Consider the following 22,146-nt stretch of genomic DNA (forward strand, 5'->3'; position numbering starts at 1 on the left):
TTCATAATTAGAGAAGAGTTCTATATTGACCAGACAAACAAATCAGAAATACCTCATAAATAAAACATGTGTTTATTTTCATTCATATTTTCAAATAATAGTAAAGGACATACAAATATATACAGTGATGTAGGGACTCTCCTCTATCAGGTTCATGTCTACATTTTCTGATTTGCATTTTCAAAAAAGGATATACTACAGGTTTGAAAACTTTGACTTTCATACTTTACCCTTTAAGTGCTATTCAACATTAATACTTTCCTCAACATGTTGGTAAACCTTATTAGTCATCACACTACACTTAAGAGAACTTTCCTAACAACACTTAAGTATCTGCAGGTGACTGAAGCACTGTTGATCAACATGATCATTGTATCATATTGTCGTCTTATTCACTAGAATCCACATTGCCAACTTGCATAACAGTACCTCACATGAAACCTAGGTTTGGTCATGTTTTTTTTCTTCCAACAGAGTAAACTTTAGTTATGTATTGAAGTAATTCAAGAGAGTGGAAAGCAGCATGTTTGACTAACTATCTGTGGAAAAATGAACAATCCATACCTGACTTTCTGAAGAGTTTTGTAGTTCAACACTACAGTCCATCAAAAAAAGAAAGTTGTGTATCAAAAAAGAATCATGACCTAGTTCGGTAATAACAATAATAAAAAAAGTCAAGCCGAAACCAATCAGAGAAATGTTGAAGTGTAATTTTGTTTGCATACAGCTGGAGCAGAACGCCACCAAAGCGAACATATCCAAAACACTGTGAACTGGAGGGTGCTTAAGACGTTGTAGTACGGCCCCTGCTCCTCCACATTGAGAGGAGTCAGTTGAGGTGGTTCAGGCGTTTTAACAGGATGTCTACTGGTTGCCTTCACCATTGGGTGTTAGACCCAAGAGAGCCTGGAGGAAGTTGCTGGGGAAATGGTCTTCTATCTTCTTTAAAGATAATGGATGGATGGATGCAGGAGGTAAGTATACATGATTTGCTCCTTTTGATGGCAACATCTTTCTCTTTCATTCTGCTAATGTGCTTATTGATCACTGCCATCACAATCCAAAGAAAACACAGCATGGATGTTCAGAGCCCAGATCTGTGGTGGAGGATGCTTGCTCCACACACGGTTTGTATTCACTACCGCTTGTGGGAAAATAGAAAATAAATAGAAAATAAAACACCTGTTTATTTCAATTACAAGGAACTTCATTTCAGATGTCAGGTACACGTTATGTTCCAGGAGGAAAGTAATGGACAAACATCTTTTTCTAAGACTTTTCTGAGTTGCAGACATTGAGTTAGGTTTCGTTGTGGCCACGGCCGATATAGTAGTTCTTGTGTAGTTTATGGGCCCACCAACTGTGTGGAGGTGTTGGTGGAGTGTCTCTGTGTGGTGGTGTGGGTGTGAATGTAGTGTCACTGTGGGACGCCTGCAGCAGCTGACACGGGAGAGCTGACGGCATTGGTGGCAGCAGACAGGACCGGAGAGCCAGTGAGAGCACCCAGGGCAGTGGAGGCTGGCAAGACAGAGAGACCTGAGGGAGGACAAGGGCAAAGAAAACCAACATCGAACATAGTTTGTGTTCAGTCACAAGATAAACAACATGTGCAAAGAGGATGGAGAGTACTAGGGCACACTGCAATTTTAACCGCCCTGACAGCGAGGGCTCGAGACTTCGAAGAGGAGTCGTCCCGTTGAGAATAGAAAATGTGTTGGGGACGATTAGAAATGGTCCCCTGGACTGGACGACGCAGGACTTTTAAATCTGTACATACCGTTAGTATTGAGCCCTTGTTCCAAATGTCATACACTCTTTTTACTACATATACACATCTGAGCATAAAAGTGAATGTAGTTTACATGGGAGTATTTTACGATGCTACAAATGTCATTGTTCATATTTACTGTAAACTTCCTTTTAATTGACCAAAATACATGTTACAATTTATTTCCTCATTCTAACATGGTTTTTCTAATGCAACTAAACAAAAAAACTATAGATGATAAGAATATAAAGAAAAGTCAACTTTATGATTTTGGGACGGTTCACATTCACTTTGGGGCGGTTCAAATATATATTTAAGGACGGTGCTGAAAAAAATTAGTCTGGAGCATTGCTGACAGCATTATATCAATTAATCAAATAAATAAATATTTATTAGTGCTGTCAAAAAATGTATTGTTCAATTAAACATATTTTTTATTGAATGTTTGAAATTCCATTATTTTGCCTCTTTGAAGCAATTATTACCATTTTATCTTGATTAGGAATCAAATGAATGCAAAGAACGTAACTTTATGAACTTATTTCAAGGAAATTAATGAACAATGAGTTGAAACCCTCCTAAAACAGAAACCCCATGCATTAAGAGTGATGTTACCATGAGTATATTATCTAGACCGTTCAGAAATAGAATAACTTAACGGTATGTTCACGTGTTCTCACCAGTGATCATGCTGGCTGTGCCAACAGCTGTGGTCCCACTGGGCAGGTTGGTTGATCCGGACACACAGGACTGATCTTTCATAATTGGGACTGCAGGAACAACAAAAAATAAACAGGTTTTTGCTACTGCGCTTTCAGTCAGAAATAAAAAACACTGACTGTTTGTCAGGGCTTACAGAAATAAGGATGATCCATGGCCTCGCGAGCAGTCAGCCGAGCTTGGTGGTCGTATCTTAGCAGCTTGTCCAGGAAATCCAGAGCTTCAGGGCTGACCAGATGCTGGTTTTCACTGTGCACAAAGCGCTCCCACCGCTTACGAGAATGCCTGAAGGCAACACAGACAGACACTTTTAATGATCATATCCACTAAACAGCATGCAATACATGATAAATGTGCATCAATCTAGCATGCAATGAACATATTTTTTTAATGTAAACATTTATATATGTGGAGAAAAGATGTGTTTCAATTAGGGCTGTCAAGCGATTAAAAAAATAATCTAATTAATTACAGGCTCTGTGATTAATTAATCTAAATTAATCGCATACTTTTATGACACTTTTATACCTGTTTATAAACAGCTGTATAGCCTGCTACAGTTTGTTTCTCTCTCTCTCGTTCTCTCTCTCGCTCTCCGTCTCTCGTAACTTCTGTCTCCACAACAGACAGCGCTGCACTGCCACATATGCCTATGCCGATTCATTCACCATCGTCGTACTCATATACTCATAGGCAAAAATATTGACACACACACACACACACACACACACACACTCACACACACACACACACACACACACACACACACGGGGTGGGCGGCGGGAGACGAGACAGCTAGCAAACAAAATTGAGACACACAGAGGAAGATTGAGAGATAGGCTACTGTTTTGAACCTATATTGTTGCACCACTAAATCAATAATGCCCAGACACTGCGGAGAATAAAGTAAGATGTCTTCCTACCTTCATGCTTATTTTCCATAGAGCCCTCGGCCCCACCTTTTCCTCTGCTTCTCTCTCCCTTTCACCCGTGCGGGCTGTAAGCTACAGGTGCAGCTCGGTGAAGCTCACCGTGCTGCGCACCACTTTTGCACCGGGTCAAAGGGCATTATAGAAGTGCGATTAATCTGCGTTAATTTTTCTGTGATTAATTAATCGAAATTAACGCGTTAATTTGATAGCCCTAGTTTCAATGTAAACATTTATATACGTGGAGAAAAGACATCTGACAGTTTCATCTGGCGTGCTCTGCTACAGTACAAGGCTAACTTCTGAACCGTGACTTCTCCTCCAAACTCCTTATAGTGAGTGCGTTTACAGCCATCTCTATAATGTAGTAAGTACATCATACAACCCCACTTCAAAAACACTGAACTATCTTAAGCATATCTTTATAATACATGAATGTTTATTTAGTTTCCCCCGCCATAAGAATAGTTCAAAAAAGAAAAGCCTGCATCACCATCATGGGCCTGCAGTAACAGCTCTCACCGTCCCAGGATGTCATTGAAGCGAGGTTCCAGCTCTATATTGTACTTGTCGATGTAGTCATACAGGTCTTCAGTCCCCAGGACTTTGGCTATTCTCACCAACTACAAGAACAAGTCAAAAGAAGAAAGTCAACTGTTTATGACAGACTTCAACCCATTTATATTCAAACATTATTAATACCAGTCACATACAGGAAATAGTGGGTGGGTTCATGGGAGCAACATCAGTGAATGTTTCCACACTGGGGTTGGGAGGTATTAAGGTATTACCGTATTTAAAAATAGCAAAGGTATTCTTTTAATTACCGTGGATACAGTCATAACAACATGTGGTTGTGTGTAATGCCTGTTGCATGTACAGTCATATGAAAAAGTTTGGGAACCCCTCTCAGCCGGCATTATAATTGACTCTGCTTTCACAAAAAAAAGATAAAAGTGGTATGTCTTTAATTTACCAGGAACAGCTAAGTACTGGGATGTTTTCCAAACAAAGATTTTTTGAAAAGCAGTATTTGGTTGTATGAAATAAAATAAAATGTGAAAAACTGGCCGTGCAAAAATATAGGAACCCTTGTGGTTTTGTTGATTTTAATGCCTGTAACAGCATGTAAAACTGATGACTTTAAACACAAAGTTGGTTGGATTATGTTGTTAAGCCTTGAACCTCATAGAAATGTCTGTTTAATCATGAGAAAATGTATTTTAGGTGCCTAAATGCAAGTTGCACTTCTCTTTGACTCTCTGCTGAAGTGAGACAGAATGGGATCATCAAAACAGCTCCCAAAAGATCTGAAAAACAAAGATTGTTCATTGTCATGGTTTAGGGGAAGGCTACAAGAAGCTTTCCCAAAGGTTTCAATTGTCAATTTCGACTGTAGGGAACGTTGTCAGGAAATGGAAGGACACAGGCATAGTGGCAGTTAAACCCAGGCATGGCAGACTAAGAAAGAAACAGGAGCGGCATAGGTGGAGGATTGTGAGAATGGTTGCACACAACCCACAGATCACCTCCAAAGACCTGCAAGAATATCTGGCTGCAGATTGTGTATCTGTACATCGTTCAACAATTCAGCGCAATTTGCACCAAAACATCTGCTTTTTATAAAGACCAAATAACTTATTTTTTGTCTCATCAGTCCAAAGCATTTTCTTCCAATATGAAGCTGGCTTGTCTAAATGAGCTTTTGCATACTCCATGCAACTGTATCTGTGGCGTGGGCGCAGAAAGGGCTTCCTTCTCATCACCCGGCCATACAGATGTTTTGGTGCAAATTGCACTGAATTGTAGAACCATGTACAGATACACAATCTGCAGCCAGATGTTCTTGCAGGTCTTTGGAGGTGATCTTTGGGTTGTGTGCAACCATTCTCACAATCCGCCGCATATGCTGCTCTTGTACTTTTCTTGGTCTGCTAGACCTGGGTTTAACTGCAACTGTGCCTGTGTCCTTCCATTCCCTGACAACGTTCCTTAGAGTAGAAATTGACAATTGAAACCTTTGGGAAAGCTTCTTGTAGCCTTCCCCTAAACCATGACAATGAATAATCTTTGTTTTTAAGATCTTTTGGGAGCTGTTTTGATGATCGCATTCTGTCTCACTTCTGCAGAGAGTCAAAGAGAAGTGGAATTTGCATTTAGGCACCTAAAATACCTTGTATCATGATTAAACAGACCTTTATATAAGGTTCAAGGCTTAACAACATAATCCAACCAATTTTGTGTTTAAAGTCCTCAGTTGTACATGCTGTTACATGCATTAAAATCAGCAACACCACAAGGGTTCCCATATTTTTGCACAGCCAGTTTTTCACATTTTATTTAATTTCATAAAACTAAATACTGCTTTTCAAAAAATCTTTGTTTGGAAAACATCCCAGTACTTAGCTGTTCCTGGTAAATTAAAGACATACCACTTTTACCTTTTTTGTGTGAAAGCAGAGTCAATTATAATGCCGGCTGAGAGGGGTTCCCAAACTTTTTCATATGATTGTATATAAGAAATGCCTTAACCTCCTAGGACCTGAACTCTTGCATGGCATGCATTTTTTATTTCTCTTTGCTATTTGGGCTGATTGGGACCTAATGAGTGTACAAACCAAGAATTATCTTTTTACATGATGTAGTTTCTGAGAAAAATGATGTCCACATATGAGGACCGTAGTTTTAAATCAAGATGAAACACAATAAAGTAAAAATTGAGTAATCATGAACAAAACTATTTTTTTGGTGCCTGAACACAGCAGCATTTTTCCTGAGTGCAAAAACAAAATGAGAAACAACAATTGTGCCCCTTTGAGCAATATGGCTCATTAGAAAGGCTGCTAACAGTTGCAGGAAGACATATGTCCTGAATTGTAGCCAGAATCCTGGCCTTGGCCCTGGGGATGGTAGTCAAAGACCTGGCTTTGGCCCTTGGGTTGGTAGTTGGCAATCTGGCCTTGGCCCTTGGGTTTGTAGCCAGAATCCTGGCCTTGGCTCTTGGATTGGTAGCCAGAAACCTGACCCTGGAAGCCAGAATCCTGGCCTTGGCCCTAAGGATGGTAGCCGGAAAATTGGCCCGGGTAGCCAGAATCCATGGCTTTGGCCCTTGGGTTTATAGCTGGCTATCTGGCCTTGGCCCTTGGGTTTGTAGCCAGAATCCATGGTCTTGGCCCTTGGGTTGGTAGCCCGAACCTGGCCCGGATAGCCAGAATCCTGTCCTTGGATGGTAGCCGGAAAACTGGCCATAGCCCTGGCCCTTGGGTTGGTAATCAGAGACCTGGCCTTGGCCCTTGGGTTTGTAGCCAGAATCCTGGCCTTGGCCCTTGGGTTGGTAGCCAGAATCCTGGCCTTGGGAGCCAGAATCCTGGCCTTGGTAGCTGAAAACATGGCCCTGGTAGCCGGAAACCTGGCCTTGGCCCTTGGGTTGGTAGCCGGAAACCTGGCCTTGGCCCTTGGGTTGGTAGCTGGAAACCTGGCCTTGGCCCTGGCCCTTGGGTTGGTAGCTGGAAACCTGGCCCTGGTAGCCAGCAGCCTGGCCTTGGCCCTGGGGATAGTAGCCAGAAAACTGGCCTTAGCCCAGGCACTTGGGTTTGTAGCCAGAATCCTGGCCTTGGTCCTTGGGTTGTTAGCTGGAAACATGGCCCTGGTAGCAAGAGTCCTGGCCTTGGCATTAGGGATGGTAGCCAGAAAACTGGCCTTGGCCCTGGGCCTTCGGTTGGTAGTCAGAGACCAGGCCTTGGCCCTTGGGTTAGTATCCGGAAACATGGCCCTGGTAGCCATAATCCTGGCCTTGGCCCTGGGGATCATAGCTGGAAAACTGGCCTTGGCCCAGGCCCTTGGGTTGGTAGTCAGAGACTTGGCCTTGGCCCTTGGGTTGGTAGCCGGAAACCTGGCCCTGGTAGCCGGAAACCTGGCCTTGGCCCCGGCCCTTGGGTAAGGAGCCGGAAACCTGACCCTGGGGTTGAAATTTACTGAAATGTACTCATTGTAACTGTAAATGAGGGCAACCTCAGTGTCTCTTGAGTGAAAAGTGTAAGGTTATTGATTGATTGATTGATTGAAAACATATAAAAATGTTCAACAGAACTAAGTCCCGCTGTCCACATACAAGGATTTTTCAATAAAACTAACAGAATGAAGTCCCCCCGTCCACATATGTGTACATCATGCTTAGCAGCATGGTAAATTGTTACAGTTACTAGCTTTTGTACATTTTTTACTTCCATAACAAACATTGAACACTTTTATACATAATCTGAACAAGAATCAGCCATGAAATTTTATTAGATTTTTTTCCTGGTCGAAGTTTGGATCGGGAGTTTCCATTTTGGGTGTGATGAACTTTTGGGTGTGTTGTCGGCCATCTTGAATCTAAAGTATAATGTATTATACTCTTCTGCCACCACTAAGTGGCAGTATAATGTCCTTGTATGTGGACCACAGGCCCTTTTTAGAGCAACATTTTGCATTGTGGTCTAGACAGCCCAAAAAGTTGATGTCCACATAGGTGGCCAGGTCCTAGGAGGTTAAGAGTGTGTGTACATGTCTGTCTTTGAAGATGCCTTAAAAGTGATGACAAAACTCCTGTTAATAATGTAGGTCTTATTTGTCAATTAAAGAACCTGTTAAAAAAGCACAACGCTTTTTTTTTTAAACCTGCCGCGCTCACACTCACGCAATCACGTGACGGCCTTTTAGACAGAGAAAATAAATGACGACTGCAATAGAGTTTGTCCCTAAATAAAATGCCACTGCTGCAATTTTGCAGCATTTTGGTTATCGACCAAATGACCAGGGAGAACCAACTAATCTGGACAAAGCTGTGTGCAAGATTTGCATGAAAGAGGTGACCAGAGAAGGAAACACCTCAAATCTGTGAGCCCACCAACAAAATGTCCTTCTTTTCCCTCATTTGGAACGTGGATTGTGATGTGTTCAAGTGCTGTCAGTAAAAATGAGCACTTGGTGAAGGAAACGTCATATTGAATGGGAAGGTTTAAAGGAATTCAAAAGTGGATACCGTCCAACCCTATTCCACACTATTAGCTTCCTGTCTGTACTGTGTAAAAATAAAATAAAATAATAATCCAGCGTTAATGCTCAGCCAAGGCCTCGGACTGATCCACTGTGGCTAGCAACAAATCATCTACAAATGGAGAGCTTTAAGAGTGACTTAACATCTGCCTAGAAGTGGACTTCCTTCAAAAATATCCTCAAGCGCCACAAGAAGAGTGATTTTTCAGGTAAAACCCAACCCAAACATTACATCTGGAGATTGGCAGACAATTTGACACCACCATTCTTCACTTGGGAGAAGGTTCTCTTGGTGGTAGGCAGAGTTGCGTTTTTGCCCAAACATGGCGGTTTTGGTTTTGACCAAACAGTTCAATTTTGGACCAATCTGTCCACAGAATAAGACTTCAGGTATCTCCAGGTGCTCTCTGGCAAAGTTGTGACAAGCAGTTTTGTTCTTTTTTGAGAGCAGAGGCAACCCTCCCATGAAAGCCATTTTGACTGAGTTTTCTTCTTATTGTGGAACCATGCACATCTGTCCCAAATGCTGCAAGAGAGGTCTGCAAATCACTAGATGTAATGTTTGGGTTGGCTTTTAGCTGAAAAATCACTTTTCGTGTGGCGCTTGTGAATATTTTGGAAGGAAGTCTACTTCTAGGCAGATGTTAAGTCACTCTTAAAGCTCTCCATTTGTAGATGATTTGCCTCACGGTGGACCGATGGAGCTCAAACTTTTTTTTAAATAATTTATAGCTGTCCCCAGACAAATGTGCACCATCACAACTCTATTCCTGAAATCCTCAGAGATTTGTTTCCCTTTTAGCATGTCTGACCTGTATGGGTTCACTTTGGTGGGCCTAAACTGACCTGGTTTTATCTCCGTTATATCTAGTGCCGCCCAATTTCTTCCCTAAAGATCTCTCACTACATTGGTCCATTTCATGACTCAATGTGGCCCACTTGATTGTGTTTATTTGCTCAATTTAAGCAATGCAGCTTAGGGTTCACAAACTTTTGCACATACAACAGTTGTCAAATAATTTGTTTTATCTGTTTTAACAATTGATTTCTGGAAAAGAAAAATGTTGAATTGATAAACAAACATCTGTTATTTCATATAAAAAATACTGGTATTGATAAAAATTAATTAATAATGGTAAAAATAAATACAATTTCAAAAGGTTCAAGGGGTTCACAAACTTTCACATGGCACTGTATACACAAATGCATATAGGTTTATCTTAAAGGCAGACTATGCAATATTTTAATGAAAATATCAATTATAGAGTCACACAAAAATAATCCTTCTCAATGATCACTTCTGCCCCACTAGAATATGTGGTGGCGTGTTTGTCTGCACAGTCTTACTCTCTCTGGCTGTATTTTACATAGTAGAATTTGTCACAGTGCAGAAGCCTCTCCACTTCCTTGACTTGGGTTAGCTCACTGGCTAACAAACGATACCGATACTGGATCGGACCCATCCCTATCAACCAACCCTGCTTTGTGTTTACCTGGTCATAGTTATCATGGCCATGGAAGAAGGGCTCTTTCCTGAAGATCATGCTAGCCAACATACAGCCCAAACTCCACATATCCAGACTGTAGTCATACATCTGAAAGCATTTGAAGGAGAAACTGATTAAATAAATCCGATGCATCAAAAAGAATGCAACCCCTGTTCCCCTCTTCTAAAGCAAAGGGCCTCCAAGAAAGATATTCACCAACACCCATCAAATCAAATACTTCTAACAAACTAATTGTAGCTCAAACATCCAAGCTACCATCTGTACCTGATAGTCGACGAGGAGCTCCGGGCCTTTAAAGTAGCGTGAGGCCACTCTGACGTTGTACTCTTGTCCTGGGTGATAAAACTCAGCCAGACCCCAGTCAATAAGGCGCAACTACACATAAAGAGATGAAGCAGTTAGCAAATACAAACAAACAAGTCAACACAGCAAATTAGGTGGACAAACAATGCCCCCAAGCACACAATGGAGACACAATAACCAAGTTTGATAATTTTGCTGCAGTAGCGGTGCAGTTTTGTTTGGCGAACAGTTCAATTGAAAAAAACAAAACAAATATCTTTGTGTTTTGGCCAAGGTTGGTGAGACAGTCAGTGCGGTTACATGGGACTACTAGATTGGATTAATACCGAATTTGCCAATCGAACGGACCACGTCACTTGTCTGAGTATACATGGCCTTTCAAATATTCGATAAATGGCCGGAGCATGGCTGACTCCGCTACGCTAGGTGGCGCTGTAGCCCTTTCAACAAGTGGTTATAGAGCCGGTTACTTTCCAGCAACAACACTACTATTTATTACGTCGTCTCCTTCCATTTCCTTGTGAAATCTCCGAAAGGGAACGCTCGAACAAGTGCAGAACGTAAACTCCGATGTGCGATCCTATATACATGCAGGTAGAATGCCGACTATGAACGAGTTATCCAAGTGTTTTTATCCGACTTCGCTTGTCCGTTAATGTGCCGATTTGTATGTAACCGCACTGAGTGACGTTTTGGATGACTCACCTTGTGGTGTTCATGATCGATCATCACATTATGTGGCTTCACATCTCTGTGCATGATTCCCATACTGTGGCAGTAGTCCAGGGCCTACACACAAGAGCAAAGGGACTTGATCAGAAGGTTTATTCATCCCAGTAATACTTAAACAGCAAAAGGTCACAAGAAGATGCTAACTACTAAACACACACACACACACACACACACACACACACACACACACACACACACACACACACACACACACACACACACACACACACACACACACACACACACACACACACACACACACACAGGCATGCACCAAAACCTAGACAACGAAATAAAAGCAAAATAACATACTTCTTTCAAAAATGACAAGTTAATGCTTGGCCCCCTCAGGAGTCAGGACATTCAGAGGTTACAGATTATGAGCTGAGAGGCATCTGAAACATGGAGGAATTACCTTGAGGATCTCATACATGTAGAAGCGGATGTCATAGTCTGCCAAGGTCTGGTAAAGTTGCTGGAGGCCAAAACAAAGTCATTAGGCTTTCTATGGTCTTGTAATTAACAGACAGCAGACATTCATGGTACAGTCACATATGACACAAATTAACTTTTAGGAATGTCCTAGTTATTCAGGGCTCTAGACTGCAACCATTTTCTGAAGCCGGACCAGTTAAGATTTCATGTGGTCGCATTCCAGTGTGCCAGATGATTATCATTAGGTTGTTTTGGTGCCCCTCTGGTACAGCCCTACAGTAGGGTTAAGTATTATACTGCAATCTAAAGGGTATCCACACACTTTATGGCTGACCATATTATTATTTTCTAATATTATTTTTTTTAGCATTTTCCATGCTTTATTGACAGTTTTTGGAGAGACAGAGAGGAAATGGGGAAGAGGGGAATGACATGTAGAGAACAACCCTGGCCGGAGTCGGGTCTGCCGAACCATGACTACACACAAGATCGCCCCCCCCCCCCCATCTAGGATACACTTTTCAGTGGCTGCGGTAACAAACTGGTTCATCTGTCATGCACAGAGAGACACTGACACAGCTACCTTGTTAAAAAAAAAGTTATTACTGTTGCTCAAAAATACCTAAATATACATTAATGATTTCATCAACAGAATAAATTTTTATTCAGTAGCACAGTAGTTATCACAGATGATTACACCGATTTCCCCACAGAAGAATGTGAGCTTGTCTATGTCTGTGTGCCAAAAATAAAAGGATGCCACCAAATCATATGCAGGAACCACCAACTGAGAAAGTTGGTGGCATTATTGCAACCAGTGTGGAAAAAGTGTGGAGCCCTGTTATTGAGGATAGAACCAGAAGATGGCTGACTATCTGGCGCTAAAATTATAACACTGGAGGCAGGCTAAGAAAAGAGGTTTCCATTATTGTACACAACACTGGTTTAAGGGGGTTAAAATACATTTAGTTACCTTGAAGTCTGTGTTGTTAACATGTTCAAAGACCAAGGCAGGCGTCCGGGACTGAAAAAAAGAAGGTTGTTTTAAGCTGCAGCCTTAACCGATAACATCTACCAATAGACCCAGTAATATTAATCTATTCAACTGTATCGGCAACATTGTATTAGGCTAAGGCACTATTGCGATCTCTGCACAAACAAACCAGGCAAGCCTCACTGTCGGCAAGACAATGGCCAGATCTCCAAATGTCCATTTATTTTCTGCACACTTAAGACTGGGCGATAAAACAATAACGGTAATTCTTCATTGATATAATTTTTCGTGATAAGACAAGATATAATTATCCACCGGTGTTGGATAGGTGGTTTAGCCATATATGGCTATGTTGTTAGCCATATCACCCAGCGTTATGTACACATTAGAAAGGAGGGAACACAGCCAAGAAGTGGCCTGTTTATGTCAATGGCCAATCTAAATGGCAGAAGAGAAACAGTTACGTCACAAACACAGGTAACTAGTTGATAAAGATGCAGTTCAGTTGTAATTGTATTGACAGAGAACATCCCTCAAGCTACCTTTAAATGTCAATCAAACACTGCAAACCAACTACTATAAAATCCTGAATATAAGTCACACTTTTAAAACTTTTTTTTTTAAACTAAAAAGTGGGATGCGTCTTATATACCGGTGCGACCAATATAGCTGTATGAAATGTGAGGTGTGTTAGTTGTGTATCCACAAATGGCGCTATAACCAAGCTAAAGCTTTGTCACAGACATGTGTGGTCATGACCATCAATCGGCACTGCACACGCCACACTCACAACTAGCGGTGACGTAGGCTAGCTAGTCTTAGCTAGTGCCTAGCAGGACCGCAATATGACGGCTATAGTTAACGTTAAGCCTACTAAAAAGAGCTACACGGCTGCACCATGGACCTATTACAAGAGGGCTGCATAGAAGCCACACGTTGTAAACTTTAACGAAAGCAATGGAGATCTCGGTGACTCCTACAGCGACCTGGCCGCAGTCTATGCAGACAGGGACAGGGTTGATAATGACATTTTGGGATTTGATTAAAGAGGACCTATTATACTACTTTTCTGGTCTTAATTTCTTGTTTTACACTGCTAGAGCAACCTGACACGAATCACATCACAAAAAAGTATGTAGATTTTCGGGAAGCTCTTTCTCTTATTTTGGCGATCCAGCACGTCCTGTCAACACTTGAGTGTGTGTGCTTCGGCAATCTCCGCCTGTGATCGGCCATCTCCGCTCTCCCCCCCCCCCCCCAGCTCCTGCAAACACCACTCCGTTGTGATTGGTTACCTTCCTTCCGGAACACTTTCAGTGGCGGGAAGCGCGAGCATGGACCTATAAGGGCGCGAGGCAGACGCGAACAGGGAAGTGACAGCATTACCATACATGGAAACATCCGCGTGGTGACTTCACAAAGTTACATGCGACGTCACAAAGTTACGGAAGGGTAGACCCCTTTGAACACGTGACTTCTCGACTGGCTAGAATAGTGTTTAGTGCTCTGCACAGACACCCCAGACGGTCAGCAGGGAATACGTCGAAATGCATGTAAGTCATTATTTGATAATTTAGTATGGTTAAGCATGACTATGAATCATCATAACAACGTTTATAGGTCATAAAAGTCAAAAAGCATCATAGGTCCACTTTAAGCATTCAGCTACACACTGTATCAAATACGGTAACGCTGCCTTGTTTGATAAATTAATTTTAATCTAATCTTATGAGTTAATATATTTGCAGTTATTGTACCGGCAGTTAAACTATGGTTAACATGATTAGCTGGAATTGAAATCTGCTTCCCAGTTTTTTTTAATGAATTTATGTACCAGTAGTTTGCCTGTTATTTTCATTTAAATGGTGCGCAATTCAAATAAAGAAATGAAATGAAATACTTTTGAAATAACTTGTAAAAAAAATTAATTTATAATTAGCAATAGAAAACGTTTTCCCTCTGGAAGTCACCCAAAAAAAGACTTATATACCGGTGCATTTTATATTCTGGATTTTACGGTAACTAACATATTTTCACTTCTGCACATCTATTCATTTCTACACTATCTATCTATCTATCTATCTATCTATCTATCTATCTATCTATCTATCTATCTATCTATCTATCTATCTATCTATCTATCTATCTATCTATCTATCTATCTATCTATCTATCTATTCAAACATCATTCAACAGTAAACAAAGAATAGGAAGACTTTGTGTTGTTGTTTCCTTGTCTGTAAAAAAATGAAGAAGAAAAAGGAGCAAATTAAATTTTGCTGGCAGCTGTCCCTCATAACCGTGAACCAAATGTGTGACAATTAAATAAGACAAACCGATCATCTGCACAATCTGAAAGATTTAATTTCAGTAATAACATTAGTTTCACATTTTCCAATGTGAAAAATAACCACTACTTGGGAACAGTAATTTCTTTGGCCAAATTTCATCCATTAAATTGGAACATGATGACAAATGAAGTACTAACTATTTATGAATAAAAATCTGATAAGGTTTTGTAAAAGCATAAATCTTGATTGAAAACATTATAGATTTTAAATGGTAATGGAAGTCGTCATAATATAGTAACAGTTGCATCTAAGCAGATAAAACATTCTGCTTAATCCTATCTAATTTAAAGCCACAGCTAGCTAAGTACTTACTGACACATACTTCCCAAGCCCAAGTGAAATCACACACACTTGCACATCTGGTAGGCTCACCACGCTATTGGTACAGAAATAATATTTCAGAACCCCAACATAATTCTATTTTTGAAAAACGTAAAACATGTTATTAGGAAAACATATACATAATATATAGTGAACCTTTGCTGTACTCAAGACCAACAAATCAAGTGTTCTTGCAAATCAATGCACTGTACTTACTACAGGGTCTTTCACAATATCAATGAGGGAGATAATGTTAGGACCGCCACGTAGGTTCTCCAGAATCTTAATCTCACGCTTGATCTTCTTTTTCTTTACAGGCTGTTGGGAAATGGATGAGGTAGAATTAGTCAGATAGGATTAAATCAAGACATCATTCAACATATACTTTATGTATGTATTTAATTTTATTAGTTTGTATACATTTTATGTTGTCTCTTTTCTGTTTGTTTTTTGATCTCTTTAACGTAAGAACATTTTCACATGATTTAAGTGGAGGCTTCAAATAAGCCCAGTGGGTTTTCTGTCTCTCCCTGCACTATATTTGTTTGTTATCTTTGTCTTTCTGTACATTTTTAATTGTGCAAATAATAGAACAACTTAAAACCAAGCCACTGACTTGATGTAGAGAGACTAGCCTGTGTCACTGTATTGATTTACCTTGAGAATCTTCACCACCACCTTCTCATTATTGGTGATGTTGATTGCCTCAAAGACTTCGCTGTACTTGCCGCGTCCTAGCTTCCGCACAAGCTGAAAGTCATCCTGGTTTCTGTGAAGGAAGAAATCACAAGCAAACATCAGCTGGGTTTGAGGGGCTGTCAAGACAAGCAGCATGCTGGAAATGTTTCACGAGGGTCACGAGGCATTTATTTACCCCCATTCAACCACGTGAGACTCATAGTCCCAGTACTCCCTGGGCCGATGGGTGTTGACATCGGTGTAGACTCGGGCCCGGCTTGGCACGGGTCCTGACATGTCCGACAGCTTGGCAGAGTTAGGGGGGGAGTTCTTACTGCAGCGGAGGATAGTCGTGGGGAGTGAAGGTATGGGGTGATGATCTCAACAGGGAAAGGGTTTTGGGGTGGGGGGGCTTTACCTGAGGATGGGGACAGGGGAAGGGGGAGGGGATGGGAGGGGGGGGGTAGGGTAGGATCACCACAGGCACAGTAGGATAGCTGGAGAGAAAAATAAAGATTAGAATTGAATTACTGATTTATACTACAGTGCCTTGCAAAAGTATTCATACCTCTTGACATTTTCGACATACATTTATTACTTGAGACTGGGGCGGAGGTTCACCTTCCAGCAGGACAACTACCCTAAACATACAGCCAGATCTACTATGGAATGGTTCAAATCAAAGCATAGTCATGTGTTAGAATGGCCCAGTCAAAGTACAGACCTCAATACAATTGAGAATATCTGGAAAGACTTGAAAATTGCTGTTGACAGATGCTCTCCATCCAATCTGGTGCTGAATCTGAAGCCTGAGCTATTTTACAAAGACGAATGGGCAAAAATATCAGTCTCTAGATGGGCAAAGCTGGCGGAGACATACCCCAATAGACTTGCAGCTGTTATTGCAGAGATAGGTGGTTCTACAACGTATTGACTCAGGGGGGCTGAATACTTATGCACGCCACGCTTTTCAGTTTTTTATTTCTAAAAAAAGTTTAAAACCATATTTCATTTTCATTCCACTTCACAAGGATGCACCACTTTGTTTACACGAAAACGGTTTGGCTTAAAATTTTAAAGTTTTTCCTTAGAAAAAGTCCTGCGTTCAGACCAGGGCTGTACAGTGCGACAGTTTTGATCGCATTTGCTACTGAAATTGATCACGTGCGATGATGAATACAATTCCTCTCGCACGAGTGCTAATGAGGAGAGGCTGTCTTTGAAACACAGAGGAGTGATGCACAACACTGCTTAGAGGGCTCTACATTAACACTCGCCAAATGCGGGTGAATGTAGTCTTAGGCGAGTAAGTTATTAAGTCTACCCTCCACTTTGGCTGGTGAAAGATGTGTGCTCGGGATCTGTGCTCGGCGATTATAGCGTCTAACTTCACCAACGGTAAAAACCGGAAGGACGCGGCTCTTAACGCAGTTAAGTTAGCGCGTGTGCAAACAGAACATTTCCTGTGCGCCTTCACACTAAAAGCCTGTTACTAGCCAAATGCGAGTTGACTTTTATTTTGAAGCAGGTAAGAACAGGAAGTTAGCGCTTCACAGCCCTGCAGTGCGCTAGCAAGAAAATCAACTGCTTCAGCTGCAGAGAGCAGTCAACGGTAGTCTATTTAAACAAAGTTTGACACAACCTATTTAACTTGGCCTAAATTGTATAAATATGTTTACTAATTTATTTAAAGGTGCAGTGTGTAATATGACATCATCAAGAAAGTTCTACAAAGTTCTAGAATGCAATGCTCCCTGGGTAACCCCACCCCTTTAGAATAATAACAGAAGCTACAGTGGCCTTCAAGGACAAGAACAATTCTAAATTTTAAACAATGCACCTGATGACATTCCAACTATGACACTTTCAAGATGGCGGCACTAGGCCTTGGTCCAAAATATGCAGAAATATGGACATATATGAGACCCTTTCTAAGGAAAATAATTCAAAACGTTTTTTTCAGCCATTATGCACTAAATTAAATGTACTTATGGATATTATAATTACTTTCTACAAAATCTGCTAGGAAATAAAAACCCAAATTCTACACACTGCAGGTTTAATAGGCTATTATGTTCAATGTTTTAAAGTTTGGTTTTCATTAAAAGAATGAAATGTTCTAAAAATGTTTGTTATTATTAGCCTAATATAATAATTATATTTTTATATAACAAATATATAGATATAGACATTATTTTTATAGTTCTATGGGGGGAAATAATTCTGAATCAGCAAACAAATTGCCATTGGCAGGTTAGACTCTTTTGTCTAAATTGCAATCAGTGCACCCCTATTCATTCTTCTATAATTATTACTGCACACACTAGGATATTCATTGAGAATCTCAAATAAAACCAAGATGACATGCTCAAAGGTAAGTAGAGCGAAATGCAAGGGTTAGGGTCATGCAAATTTTCGATCATACTTTGTGTGCTACCAAATTTATTTTTGTGCTACTGAATTTTTTTGCTTGCTAGCACCAGTGCTACCACTTTAAAAAATAAGCGTACAGCCCTGGTTCAGACACAACATTGTTTTGAATAGACCCCTTATCAGTCTACTTCACACAGCGTCACTCCCCGCTCTACTGCGCATGTCCGTTGCAGAAAGAGACAAGAGCGACACGAGCCACAATCAATCATGTCTTGTTGTGCTGTTGGATGCACAAACCGTTTATTTTTTGTTTGAATGGTGATAAAGCTAGTAAATGCCCAAATGCACCGCTGTATAATTACATAAATGAGTTGTGAAATGTTTACAATAAGGACAGTGACCGGAGACGAGGCTATATTAATGGAAAGCAATGGAGGCTTATTTACAATGACCCAGACGTTATACATCTCCGTCCTCTTCCCTTGTGTTTGACTCTATGGTTTGACTCGGCAGTAGGGGTTTGCACGTGTAGCCGGTAAGTAGGCTAAATACCATTTAGGAAAAATCAATAAACGAAAACCGAGTGGGGTCGACATGTGCTAGCCTACTGTAGGCTACTAAAGCAGATAACACAACACATTGTGTTTGGTTATAATATTTATTCATTTAACTGCTCCACCATAAGTTTCACTTTCCTTTTCATCTCCGTCTCAAACAGCTGGTCTGATAAACTGGTCGGCTCGTGAGCCCAACGCCATGAGTCTGTCTAAAAACAGATGATCACTGGCTAGTTATGATCACTTTTAAGTTTTAAATCAAAAAGCAACATTATGAAATAAAGGCATCTCTGCCTCTCTCTGTCTATCTGTCTGCCGGTCTTTACTGCCAACAGCAGTCCGGTGTTCTGACATTTTCTGCTCGCTCGTCAGATTGTGCTACCTATCAGAAAATGCTACCCTACGTCATGGTAGCGTATAGACAATTACCTCATCAAACGATGCATCCACTACAGAATCACGTTATTTTACACCACTACTCACCCTATGTAGGCCTACACACAGTGTAGCCTACACTGTAGGAATATGGGGAGCATATTTTGATGCTGTTAGTGTTTAATAGCCTATATCAAATTATGCTAACCTATCAGAAAATGCTACCTCACGTAATTGGTAGCGTATTTGATCTGTAGACCCATTAACTATCAAATAATGCTCCCACTACAGAATCACGTTACTTACAACACCACTACTCACCCCATGTAGCCTACACTGAAAGCTGTATATTTTTATGCTACTTTATAACGTTATTATAGATTTAGTAGGGTATAATGTGAGATCAATTGTCTCTATCAAATAATGCTCCCGCTACAGAATCACGTTATTTTACACCACTACCTATGTACACCCCCCTCCCACCACCACCACCACCACCACCACCGGCGAAAACTTTCTCCACTCCGAGTCTGGTAAAGTTAACACATAGAAAAGCCTATCATTTTATTTCTATATTCAGCAGCAAAGCCAGTGTCTACATGCTCACAGGTCAAAAGGCACAATTTAAACATATGTGTAGCATAATTACGCAGTTAAAAACATGTTTTGAAGAAAATACTCGGTAGCAAAAAAAGGTAGCAGAATCTGACGGCTGCTCACGCAGGATTGTTATTTTCGGAATGCGCATGCGCAGAACCACTAGGGAGCCAAATCTGACGGGTAGCAGAAAATGTCAAGTCACCGGCCACTGAAGTCGTCGGGGCCATTTCTTCTCATCATCCACTCAACTGCCCGCAACGCGTATGGGCCATTAAGACGTTTCCTGTTCAATAGTGTTAATGTTTCCGCATAACCAATGTTATCACTCGCTGATAAACTGTTTTAGTAAGCTGACAACATCGCTATTTAACACCATGGACCTATAAAGAAACACCGCATCTGCAATACAACCAAACGGGTAACCATGGCAACCAGCCAAACAATTTTTCTTTCTGCAACTATGCAGAGCGCGCATCCGCCGTGTTGATAAACAGAAAAGGGGTCTATACTGGGCCATCTTATCGAGCTGTCAACCTTCTTGCTTGCTTTTTGTTTGTTATTCTATTGAGATGTAGTGACAGTTTAACTATAATGTTAACGTGATCAAAAGTGCATAATGTATGTCTCCAAAAAACAACAACAACATATCTTTAAATATCATATGGCAGCAAATTAACAAAAAATTCTGTCTGAAAACATATAAATGCCAAAAGCCTCAGCTTCTATGTCCCCAGAAATGTTTTAAACGAACCCACGCCCTTGCCACTCAATTTAATATAGCCAACAGTTCTATTTATAAATGCATCCTTCTTTCCTTCTGTACCGGTAACGCTTATATTTCAAGTGTACTGGTGTTATACATCTTTAATAGGCAGACATTTCCATCATCTTTTACTAAACCTCCCACCTTCGCCTTGCATCGATGTGATGGGTCCAAAAGTTATGAGGAGCAGTTTATAATATAACGTTATCGTTACACAGCTATTCGCCCGAAATTATGCAACGTCCGTTACGTGGACATTCACTGTAAAACTGAAAATGTATAGAGTGTTTGGAAATGCATTTTACGCATTGATAAAACTAGCTGTGCTTTTAAATGACTACCGTTACAGTGATAGCTTATCAGAAAGCTAATTAGCGCTAGATCATCCGACTGGAATAGGTATGTGGGAGCATGGTGTTGGTAATTTATCGGCTCTTGGCAGGCCCGAGTTGCTAGCCTGCTAACGTTAGCGCTCGCTAGTTTACAAATAAAACGTGAGTTAGCATTATAAACAGGAGAGTGGATATTTACAATTGGAGGAAACGAAATGATTCCCAATATGCGGAGTCTCTTGCAGCCAACGGTCCTTGCCTCCCTCCGCCGCTGGTGGGACTGTGTCAGTGCGTGATTTCTGCTGTATCAGAGACACAATATGGTTGTCAACCGCAACTCACGTATGCACTCACGTCCCGGAGTACTGCAACGGGGGCCGCGGAGGGACAAGCCATTTCAAAGTCGAAAATAAACTCACGTTCAAGCATAATATAGTAGCCTACTTGAAGAACTTTATCCACCAAGCATGCACCAACAGACCAGAGGGTCCGGTGGGAGGCTGTGCTGATGCTGTGGGTGATCAGTTGGTGCTTAGTGCTGGAAAAGTTCCATGCGTGTGACTTTTGTTTTGTTTGTTTGATTTTTCTCTCTCTTTCTAACTTTGTTTCTTTCATTAATAATAGTGCTAATATCGATTTATATTAGTGTTAAGGAAATAAAGGGGTTTTGAGGCCCATGGCTTCTGGTAGCAGGGGTGGGGTAAAGAGATGTGTTGATGAATTTAAAGAGGCACCGGTAACATGGCTAAAGCCCTGTCTGGATTTTGTAATCCCAGGATAGAGTGTTTGAGGTTAGATAGGTCTGATAGATCAGGTGGGGGTGTGCAACTTTTGTTAAGAACAGATTGCAATATACTGTACGTAGAAAAGTTCATGTTTATTCTTGTAGTGAGTGTTTGGCTGTGGGATTTGGAGTAGGCTAATCATAATTCTATATGTGCTAAATTATTATAACCCCTTTAGGTATTGTCATATTTTGATGATATAATGGAGAAGTTAAGGTGTCCTGTAATATGGGTTGGAGATTTTAATGCACATAATCCTTTATGGGGCAGTGATCACAGGGATCGCAACGGTGTGATAATAGAATTTTTTTTTTTTAGATAAGTATGATCTGGTAGGGATACATGATGGAAGGCCAATTATGATATTCTGAGAAATACATGTAGGCTAGTCATATAGATTTATCAAGTACTTCTTCAAATGTAGCTAGAATTGGTGAATGGGATGTAATGGACAAATATACTCTGGGTAGCGATCATTATCCAATTATTTGCATTATTTCCAATTATTTGCAGGTTTGGTAGGGATTTGAGGAGAGAAGTGGAAGACTTATACTTACTTACTCCTCTCCGTCCCCTATGGGACAT

General features: G+C 40.8%; 1 protein-coding gene across 1 annotated transcript; it reads right to left on the minus strand.

Annotated features, from left to right (window-relative positions):
* Positions 1–110: 110 nt before the first annotated feature.
* On the minus strand, positions 111–21,078 carry csnk2a4 (casein kinase 2, alpha 4 polypeptide). The gene is made up of 13 exons (XM_080025944.1): positions 20,976–21,078; positions 15,973–16,273; positions 15,756–15,867; positions 15,315–15,416; positions 12,406–12,456; positions 11,413–11,472; positions 10,971–11,054; positions 10,227–10,337; positions 9,948–10,049; positions 3,940–4,040; positions 2,625–2,773; positions 2,449–2,538; positions 111–1,536 (listed from the first exon to the last, which is right to left on the minus strand). Exons 2-13 carry the CDS (start codon positions 16,071–16,073, stop codon positions 1,418–1,420), a joined length of 1,182 nt encoding a protein of 393 aa, XP_079882070.1. The 5' UTR covers positions 16,074–16,273; positions 20,976–21,078; the 3' UTR covers positions 111–1,417.
* Positions 21,079–22,146: the final 1,068 nt, after the last annotated feature.

This window comes from Ammodytes marinus (assembly GCF_949987685.1).
Source record: "Ammodytes marinus genome assembly, chromosome: 4".
Taxonomy (NCBI): Eukaryota; Metazoa; Chordata; class Actinopteri; order Uranoscopiformes; family Ammodytidae; genus Ammodytes; species Ammodytes marinus.

Bases quoted from the DNA above. Each gene is read 5' to 3' on its own strand.
- csnk2a4 (XM_080025944.1), bottom strand. From the start codon at position 16,073: ATGTCAGGACCCGTGCCAAGCCGGGCCCGAGTCTACACCGATGTCAAC. The intron at 11,055-11,412 runs GTAATTCCTCCA...TCTTGTGTGTAG, and splicing joins ACATGTATGAGATCCTCAAG to GCCCTGGACTACTGCCACAG. The intron at 10,050-10,226 runs GTACAGATGGTA...AAATGCTTTCAG, and splicing joins AGCTCCTCGTCGACTATCAG to ATGTATGACTACAGTCTGGA.